Consider the following 10,640-nt stretch of genomic DNA (forward strand, 5'->3'; position numbering starts at 1 on the left):
AAGAAAGAAAAACTGTCCCCTTTCCGTAGTACATAGAAATAAGGAAAATGACCGTCAATTAAATCTGGTGAAAAAGTATATTTGAGGAATGCCTTCAGTTTTGCAGGCGCTGTGTCGCGCTGTGGCTCTTCCACTGACTACGTGCCACTAGTTACCGAGGAGTTACTAGCCATTAGCTTCTAGATGCATACGTTGCCACTGCTTCGTTGGGTAGTGACCTGTCTCTTATACACATCTAGNAGTTAGACATCATAATTTTTAATTGAAGTTGCGGTGCCTAGAATATATTTATTCTTCATATAGCAGTTGTTGCAGTGGCAGCAGTGCAGTAGGAGCTGTGCAGTGACGTCTCACGCCTCGTTCTTGAAGGGGAAGTACTTGTGGGTGCGGTCCCTGTGATGAAGGGGCGGGGGTGAGGTTAACTGCGATGTTTAATTTTATTTATGTAATACATCCACTATAGGCATATTACAATAATGTTATTTTACCAAGGCATTAATTGCCCTTGTCATCTTCAGAACGTTCATTCTTATCGAGTTCACTGTAAAAATGAGGATTTCCTCCAGATGTTTTATAACTTAGGGTTTGTAAAACTGGAAATAAATTACACGTTTCAGCCTAAGTTTTTAAATTTAATTACACGTATTAAAAGCTCGACATATGAAGAAATATCGAAATTGTAAATTTGAAATCTAACTATTGGGATGAACAAACTTGTAACAGGTTGCATTGCAGTTCTGCTCGAGCTTTAATTCTTCCTCTTCTTTTTTATTCTTCCTATTCTATTCTTCAGTTACTCATTACCTTACAATAAAATTATTAATTGGAAAATTCATCAATAAATGACCAATATAAATGACGTACATTTCGAGGACGCAGAAGCGGCCGTTGCAGTCGAAGGCCTCAATGGCCGCCATGTCCTCCGCCGAGATATCGAAGTCAAACACCTACAGCCAATCAATTAATTAATTAAATGGTTTACAAGGGTTTACAAGCGTTTACATAGCTTTACAAGCGTAATTAATAAATACATTTGTTCATTAATTACGCATATTACAGTCTGTCTTGGTGTGATAAATTCTCAAGAAGTTATTGTATTGCATGAGCGAAGGTAAGACCTTTTACCTACTAGGAAATATAGTAAATATCAAAAATATGGATGCATGTAAGAAAATAAAGGCAAAATCAGTGGGGTAATCCATTGAAATTTTCACTATACATTGGAAATGAGGCAATATATTTTGCTGTCGTTCAACATTTACATTACATTTTGTAAATACATTACATACATTTACAACATTTACATTTCAACATTTACATTACAACGACAACATACATTTTGTTGTCGTTCAACATCTACATTATCAACATTTTATTCGCGAAAAGTCATTATAATAGAATAGAAGTGACGGCACTGAAGAAATGGGCCCATGGAAGAAATAGGCCATTATATGGAGGTTTAGAGCTCACACCTTATAGATGAAGAACTAGATGTGTCAGACTAGTGAGGTGATGGAGACCTAGTGGAGTCACTAGGCTAGTGAGGTTATGGAGACCTAGTGGCGTCACTAGGCTAGTGAGGGGTGATGGAAACCTAGTGGCGTCACTAGACTAGTGAGGGTGATGGAGACCTAGTGGCGTCACTAGGCTTGTGAAGGGTGGAGACCCAGTGGCGTCACTAGGCTAGTGAAGGGTGATGGAGACCTAGTGGCGAATGCTGTGGCAATAGCTGCTAATGCTGTGGCAATAGCTGCTGCAGTGACTGGCGTTACGGAAGCTGCCGTGTCAGTATTTTATCATCAGCTAATCATAATTTTTTTCAATGGGTTTGCAGTGCCTATAATGTATATTCTTGCTACCTATAGCAGTTGTTGCAGTGGCAGCAGTGCAGTAGGAGCTGTGCAGTGACGTCTCACGCCTCGTTCTTGAAGGGGAAGTACTTGTGGGTTCGGTCCCTGTGAACGGGGCGGGGGTGAGGTTAGCTGGGATATTTAATTTTATTCTTATATGTCCATTATGGATATAGTACAATAATGTTATATTCCAAGAAATTTGTTGTCAATGACCGCTTCAGAACATTCATTCGTATCGGGTTGACTAATAAAATGAGGATTTCATTTTGATGTGTTATAACTTAGGGTTTGTAAACTGGAAATAAATTATACGTTCCAGCCTAATTCTTTGATTTAATTACAAGGATTAAGAAGCCTGAAATACGAAAAAAATAGATATTTGATGAAAAAAACTTGTAACAGGTAGCATTGCTCCGTTCTGTTCGAGCTTAAATTTTCCCTCATCTTCAGTTACTCATTACCTCACCAGAAAATTATTAATTAGAATATTCATCAAGAAATGACCAATATAAATGACGTACATTTCGAGGACGCAGAAGCGGCCGTTGCAGTCGAAGGCCTCAATGGCCGCCATGTCCTCAGCCGAGATGTCGAAGTCAAACACCTGCAGCAAATCAATTAATAAAAAGGTTTACAAGGGTTTACTAGCGTTTACACGGGTTTACCAGCGTTTACAAGGGTTTACTCTGTGATGAAGGGGCGGGGGTGAGGTTAACTGCGATGTTTAATTTTATTTATGTAATACATCCACTATAGGCATATTACAATAATGTTATTTTACCAAGGCATTAATTGCCCTTGTCATCTTCAGAACGTTCATTCTTATCGAGTTCACTGTAAAAATGAGGATTTCCTCCAGATGTTTTATAACTTAGGGTTTGTAAAACTGGAAATAAATTACACGTTTCAGCCTAAGTTTTTAAATTTAATTACACGTATTAAAAGCTCGACATATGAAGAAATATCGAAATTGTAAATTTGAAATCTAACTATTGGGATGAACAAACTTGTAACAGGTTGCATTGCAGTTCTGCTCGAGCTTTAATTCTTCCTCTTCTTTTTTATTCTTCCTATTCTATTCTTCAGTTACTCATTACCTTACAATAAAATTATTAATTGGAAAATTCATCAATAAATGACCAATATAAATGACGTACATTTCGAGGACGCAGAAGCGGCCGTTGCAGTCGAAGGCCTCAATGGCCGCCATGTCCTCCGCCGAGATATCGAAGTCAAACACCTACAGCCAATCAATTAATTAATTAAATGGTTTACAAGGGTTTACAAGCGTTTACATAGCTTTACAAGCGTAATTAATAAATACATTTGTTCATTAATTACGCATATTACAGTCTGTCTTGGTGTGATAAATTCTCAAGAAGTTATTGTATTGCATGAGCGAAGGTAAGACCTTTTACCTACTAGGAAGTAAAGTAAATATCAAAAATATGGATGCATGTAAGAAAATATAACGCAACAACAATGAATTATCCATTGAAATGTTTACTAACCATTGAAAATGAGGTATTTTACTTTCCACTCATTCACCTGCAGTTACATTATCCACATCGACATGTTATTCTGAAAAGTCATTATGGAGGTTTAGAGTTTTCACCTTATAGATGAAGACCTAGATTCGTCAGGCTAGTGAGGGGTGATAATACGTCAGGCTAGTGAAGGATGATGGAGACCTAGTGGCGTCACTAGGCTGTATTTAGGATTGCATTTAGTTTGCAGCTACGATGTAACTGAAATACTCCAAAACTTCGTTTTTTAAGAGATGTCAGAGATGAGGAAGACATTGAGAAGTGTGTGCCGATAGAAGATGCGTACATACGTGAGAAGTGTACGTGAATGAACATATATACGTTGAGTGAATGCATATATAATTATGTGTGTAGTGTATATTGTTACTTAGAGAAAAATCACAAATTGAGAGTAGTAAATTTCATACACAATAAATTGAACGTTAAACTTACCTGGAAGTTTTCCGCAATCCTGGCGGGGGTGACGGACTTAGGGATGCAGATAATCCCACGCTGGATCTACAGGGCGAGGGATTGCGGTCAGATATTCTGAATGTGTAATTATACATGTAAAAATATATTATAAACTGCCACTTCTGACTCACCCACGACGTGCACAAGATATTGTGCAAAGACATCTTTGAGATATTGTGCACATTATAACAGCTGTTTGATTAACTAATAAACACCTATAAAGGGGCCATCGAGATATTGTGCACATAATAACAGGTGTTTGATAAACAAATAAGCACCTATATAGGGGCTATCGAAATTTTGTACACATTATTCGATTAATTAATAAACGATATTGTGTACAAGATATTATTATTGTGTACAAATATCAAGATATTGTGTACATAATAACTGGTGTTTAATTATACTCATCCAATAACACTACAAAGACAAACGAAATAAGAGGACCTGGAAGCGGATGAGGAGCTGGGCCACCGACTTGTTGTACTTGGCCGCCATGGCGACCAGCTTGGGGTCCTGCATGAGCTCCACGTCCCCGGGTTTGGCCCAGGGCCTGTCGGGAGTTGTTAATGTTACTTATCATACAATAGCCTTATACCTATTGTCTTGGGGATAATATGCATTATAAGATATTGAATACCTACACAGATTTAACACAGATTATAGATCACACGTAAATGCTGTAGGATAAATAATATTATTGTACTCTAAGTTGGTCAACTTCAGTTCATCAGTCACTTTGAAACATTGATGTAGACTTTTGGGATAGGGTGAACACGACACGAACATCGATTCAAGAATTTGACATGAAAACGCCCACCCTCATTTAAACCAACCATTATCCAGTTTCTCTCCGCCCACACCATCAACACATAAGACTAGGCCAACCAGTATTATCACACCTAGTCTTGCCTCACCTAGTCACCTGTACCGTACCCACCCTAGACTACGCTACCGAGACTCAGCCCACCAAGCTTTGCACCCACCTAGTTCCCTCCTCTCCTCCCCCCACCACAAAACCCCACAGTTACCCTCCCCCCCACCAAGCCCCACCTGTCAGGGGACCCCAAGGGGCTGTAGGCGGTGACGGCGATGCCCTTGCTCTTGCAGTAGTCGATGAGCTTCCGCTGCACTAAGTAAGGGTGACTCTCCACCTGTAATGTTATTATTATATAGGTACTTCAGATAGTGCTAAATATGATAACAATGAATATCAAACATAAAAGTAACCGATCCAGCTCAAGCTGCACCAACTATGGATAACTCTGAACCAGCACCACCACATGCTTGGTAATGCAAGAATCACCACATACTGAATATAATGTGATGTATTATACCAAAGAAAATATATACTCAAAAGAAACTACATCACACAATTTGCATCAGGAGCGTTTCAAATTTCACCCCCTGATAGATGATACACGTTATGCTTTCCGGCTCTACAGAAGCTGTGCAGACAATGCTGGCAATAAGCTAAATTGTGCACAAAAACACAGAGCAGGCGCTCTATTACGGGCTCTAAAAGTGCTGTATTAACGCTGTATTACGGACACGAAGGTATTGGCTAGTAATGATCATTTGCGAGGAACTCATAACAGATAAACAAGTTGAGTGCAGGAGGCTATCAGTAACTTAATTACATTGATTTGTACTCATGTTATTTACTGATTTTCCTCTCCCTCCTGGCAAAGCAGGAGGCTATTAGTAACTTAATTACATTGATTTGCACCAATAATATTTACTGATATTCATCTGATGGGAAAACTGACTGAAAATATTCATGATTCAGGCAGGAGTAGTTCTATAATGCAAGTTTATTTGAAGATCAGAGAATAGTTCTTATTAATAAGTTACGATACTGGCAAGTGAGGGCATTATCAGCAACCTAATTACCTACATTGATTTGCACCAATAATATTTTCTGATATTCATCTGACGGGAAAATGTGGTCAAAAAGCATGCATGATTCAGGCAGGAGTAGGTAGTTCTACAATGAAGGTTTGGTTGAAGAGCAGAGAATAGTTTTTATTAATAAGTTACAATACATCAGGATCCACTCCAGGCTAATGCTATAAAATGTTTTTTTTTACACTGAAACCTTTAAAGATTATCTTTGTTTTAAGTGGAATCAAGTTATTTTGTTTATTGATAGGTATTTTTTCCATCAACTAGTAGAATGAAGGCCAACAGATTGTTTGTTTCACCAAAATCTTCATGCAAAAGAAAGTACCTAACAAAATGTCAGTACAATTTGATGATCAATGAAATTAAAGTTGTAAAAATTTTAGACACTTATTATGAGTTAAAGAAATAAAATGATCATTAACGGGGAGTGAACCAACCTTGAAGAGATTAAAATGAATGCTCATTTAATTGTCTGACATTTTACACCTAATAAAACTGGTTAGAATATCAGCCAATGATATTTCAGTGGCCATAGTCAAGATAAATATTTATCCTGATTTTGGCCACTGATACAGTAGTAGTGAGCTTGTATGTTTTTATATTCATATTTTAAATGCTCAATAAACAAGTACCAATTCATTTGTTTAGGCAGGAATAACACATAGATTTGTGAACATTTCTCATGAGCTATTAATTAGACGAATGCAATAGATAAAAAGTGTGCATTCAACATACATTACATGGAAGCCAAAGTGTTATTGATACCAACAATAGCTTGGCCAGGGAGTCTCTGAGGGCGCCCTCCACCACGGCCGGACGGTGGAAGGTGTTCCACAGCTGGCATTGATGACACGTGGTAAATTAATTCAAGTGTCTTCAGGAAGAATAAACATTTTTAGTTATATTTTATTGATACAATTTTTAACAGTTAATATCATTAGAAGAATAATTGGATTACAAAAAAGTAAAAGCATGTTGCCTTGATAAAAAGGAATCTTCTGAAGCAATTCACCATTCTCAAATTATGGAAATGGTTCAAGTTTATGAATGTTTCATCTCATCAAAAAAAAAACTATAATGAATAATGATGAAAAACCTCAAATCTTTCAACATATGTTAGATGAAAACCATAACTCTATCTCATAATTTGACTGAAATTTATGTCAAGGATTCTTATCATAGAAGGCCAGTTAACCACAAGTCCTTATCAGAAGCAAACAGCATCAGTGGAGAGCAACAGATAAGAGATAACAGACACAACCCCTTGATTAGCTTTGTAATAAGAGTGTCATGAGTGCATGGTAATGCAAAGGCATTACAATGGACAGATAAATGCATCAAATCATGGATAATAATTATTGATCAATGGCAATTAATATGATTGGCAAGACAAAGGCTTACTTGAAGGAACAAGCCCAACATGTCACAACTTGATAGGCAAGTTCTAATCTTATGTCCTATCAAACATTGGCATGTGCTATCAAACTTCATAGGCATTGCTTCCAATCAAATATTCTAGATGTGTCAAAATAATAGGCATGTGTCCATAATAGGCGCATGTTGCATATTCAATTATTTATTTCATTTATTAAATTCATTTGCTGCGTACACACAATAATTTGCACTACTGGTATGTATGGGATACATCCAAAGCTACCATATTCAAAAGGGTCTTACATTATTGAAAATGTGTGTTCAATTGATAGATTTGTCTTCAAGACTTCTAAGCATGAGTGCAAACTCTGAACATGTTCCGTAGATGAAGCAAGGAATGCAATTCTTTGGGCTAGGGTGTGAACATTTTTGATCATATTGAAAACTCTAGGAGAAAGTTCCTAATTTTGTGCTATACACCCCATCTTTATTGTTTTTGTAGTGTAGCACATGTACAGTAGCTATATACAAATTGTCTGGTTTCAATCTAAATTGATCATTTGACAGAGCTTCAGTCTTTTTAATGTATTCAGTAATAATTCTCCATCTAGGTACCGTACATATTACATAAACACAGGTCATCTAATCAGAAAGATAAGAGCAGTGTAAGAAGTATTATATAAACACATACATATATGAGCTGAAGCATGCATCATACACTGAAGTGTAGACACGTGTTGCAAGATTGAGTAGCTCTAACCCAAAAACAATTACATCTGGCATTATCTTAGCTATGTATATATATTATTATATTATATATTATTATGTGACTGAACCAAGCTTCAAGTATTAACCGTGCTGTAGGGCATACAAAATGAGACAATTTCATGACAGTATTCAGATAACATAAATCTATAATAAATAGATTAACTAGGAAGACAAATCAATGGAAATAGAAATAATTTTATCTGAAAAATAACAGTTACCAGTATTTAAGAAAATGAAAAAAATGTAAAATATTTTTTTTAGTTTAAAATTTTAATAACTCTCCACTACATAATAGGACTGTTAGGACAAGTACAAAATTTAGGTTATTGAATTGAAAATAGATGTGCATTATCACTCAGGTAGAGTGTTCATTTACCATAAGTTATATAGTAACTTGAGACAAGATCTTGGAAAAAAAATCTATACATCAAATCTTTAATGATGAATCTGCAAGTGATGAGTATTTATGCCAACACAGTGAATCAAGCTAAATATTATGACAAACATTTGTAATTCAGGAATGAATAAAGTAATTAAAATTATAAGCAATAAAAACAAACTTAATTCTTATGTTAACTAATGACACTGAACATGGAACAAATAATTGCGGAGCACAGCAGTGAGCAGAAGACAAAAGAACTGACCTTGGTGACAATGAACAGGTCCTCCCGCTTCACAACGCCCTCATCAAACTTCTTTTTGAGGGCCTTTCCAACCTCAACCTCATTGCCGTAAATCCAGGCAGTGTCAAAGTGACGGTAGCCAAGATCAATGGCTGCCTCCACCGCTGCTGTCACAGCCCCCTCAGTGCTCTATGCAGGGGAGTGAAGGCAGTGATAATAGTTTTGAAGGAATAAAAACGATATAAATTGCAGAAAAAAAAGACTATCAGTTAAGTAAGCAATAGCAAAAAAGAAAATTTTTAAGAAGCAAGTAAGATGACAAGGCAAAGTAAAGACTTCTTTCAAACAGGAATAAAAAGTTTCTTTAACATCATTTAAATCTTCTTTGGTGCATTGATTGCATACTAGGTACCTATCTTTGTCTCATAATTAATAATGGGCATTTTTAATTTAGTCTTTAGAAGCAAATGATTAAAAAAAATAAAATAATGAAGAGCAAATGTCTAATTTCTTGCCTGGTTTTTACTCTTTATAAAAATGACTAGACCAAAATAATAGAACAACAAAAAATGAAAAATAACATCACTGTTGAAACTTGGGAGCAATGGAAGGCTTTTAGAAGCAATGCCTGGCTTTTCACATTGACTGATTGAGCCTGACAATGGAATGGTGATGTTATTGATGTAGCCCGCAGCTCTGCTTTGCCTACAGACTACAGTACTGTCGTCTGACACTGACAGTACATAGGTATGTATAGGTAGATGTGTACTAGCAAATTCAAAAAATTAAAAGTAATTATGATTTATGTTTATTCTAATTGGTATTATTGCAGATTAACTACATCCAAAAAAAAGGGTGTTTTTTTTTGAATATGTTTTTTGGGGTGTAGATTACGAATCTGAAATCCATTTTTGGCGGTCGGCATCGGAAAACCGATTTTTTTCCGACCCAAAAATCGCGCTAAAAATGCCTAACATCTTGAATCATGTTAGTAAATAAAGGTGAGTGGGTAACGTAAGTTACGTAACCCCCATGTTAGTAAGTCGCGAAAAAAATCGGTTTTCCGATGCCGACCGCCAAAAATGGATTTCAGATTCGTAATCTACACCCCAAAAAACATATAATTAAAAAAAAAAACACCCTTTTTTTTGGATGTAGTTAATCTGCAATAATACCTTCTAATTTTCTAGTTCCTAGGTTAATTTTTCATAAATCATAAGAGTTTGAAATTGGAAGTACAAGATGGTAGGTTTTCTGATTTCAAAACTAAAGGATTCTGTTAAAACTTAAGTGTTAACAAAGGAGTACCTAGTGAAGTTAAGTGAACTGAGTGATAAACTGGTAGTGGTTAAGTTGTACAGTGCAGCAACAATTACACATTATTTGCCTTTGAGCACTGGGACAAGAGACAAAATGAGAGAACCCTACAATACAAATTGAAATCATAGATGATAGTGATTAGTGAGTAGTAGTGACACAGTTCAGACTTCAGACTAAACAAAAGAAAAAAAAACTATTATTATAGTTTTTGGTAATTGGTATGAGTGGCACACAGCAAGTAGTAACTGAGAGGCAATTCATGAGCTACCTACTGATGCTATAAATTCAACTATTTTATCTAAGTTTTAGGCTAAATTTAGCAATAGTATTAATATAATTACATAAAATCATAAGATGGAAAAAATTTCGTTTATATCTGCTTTACCTTCCATGTGCCCAATCCAATGATGGGCATCATCGCTCCGGTGTTGAGCTTAACAGCTTTTGGTGTAGTAGTCATGGCTAATGCAATTTTTACAATCAGAAAACGGGTGAATTTAGGTCTGAACAATGAGCGCTAGGAGCAGACAGCACACCTCCTACCACCGCGACGACTGGGCGTAAAGTGAGACTGCCAGTGCCAGCCTGCCAGGCCGCAGGTGGCTCAGGCCCGCCAAGGCCGCGGACCCACTGCAAGATCGTGGCAAGAGAGAACGGCCAAAAGACCAAAAACGGTCAATTTATTTACTGATATGTGAATGTGCAATGCGGTGCAATCTGCAAAAATTTAGAATTCTTTATAAAAAATGCTACTACGATAAAAAACTAATTCAGAACCAAAACTAATTTCAGCCAGT

General features: G+C 36.4%; 1 protein-coding gene across 1 annotated transcript; it reads right to left on the reverse strand.

The window, feature by feature from the left end:
* Window positions 1–1,711: 1,711 nt before the first annotated feature.
* On the reverse strand, window positions 1,712–10,422 carry LOC108668888 (aldo-keto reductase family 1 member B1-like). Its single transcript, XM_018156146.2, has 8 exons — window positions 10,229–10,422; window positions 8,545–8,712; window positions 6,524–6,595; window positions 4,907–5,007; window positions 4,301–4,406; window positions 3,833–3,898; window positions 2,375–2,457; window positions 1,712–1,955 (listed from the first exon to the last, which is right to left on the reverse strand). The coding sequence occupies exons 1-8, from the start codon at window positions 10,301–10,303 to the stop codon at window positions 1,913–1,915; spliced, it is 714 nt and encodes a 237-aa protein (XP_018011635.1). The 5' UTR covers window positions 10,304–10,422; the 3' UTR covers window positions 1,712–1,912.
* Between the last annotated feature and the right edge of the window lie 218 nt (window positions 10,423–10,640).

The sequence above is a fragment of the Hyalella azteca genome, unplaced genomic scaffold (assembly GCF_000764305.2).
Source record: "Hyalella azteca isolate HAZT.00-mixed unplaced genomic scaffold, Hazt_2.0.2 contig14709, whole genome shotgun sequence".
In the NCBI taxonomy this organism is placed as follows: Eukaryota; Metazoa; Arthropoda; class Malacostraca; order Amphipoda; family Hyalellidae; genus Hyalella; species Hyalella azteca.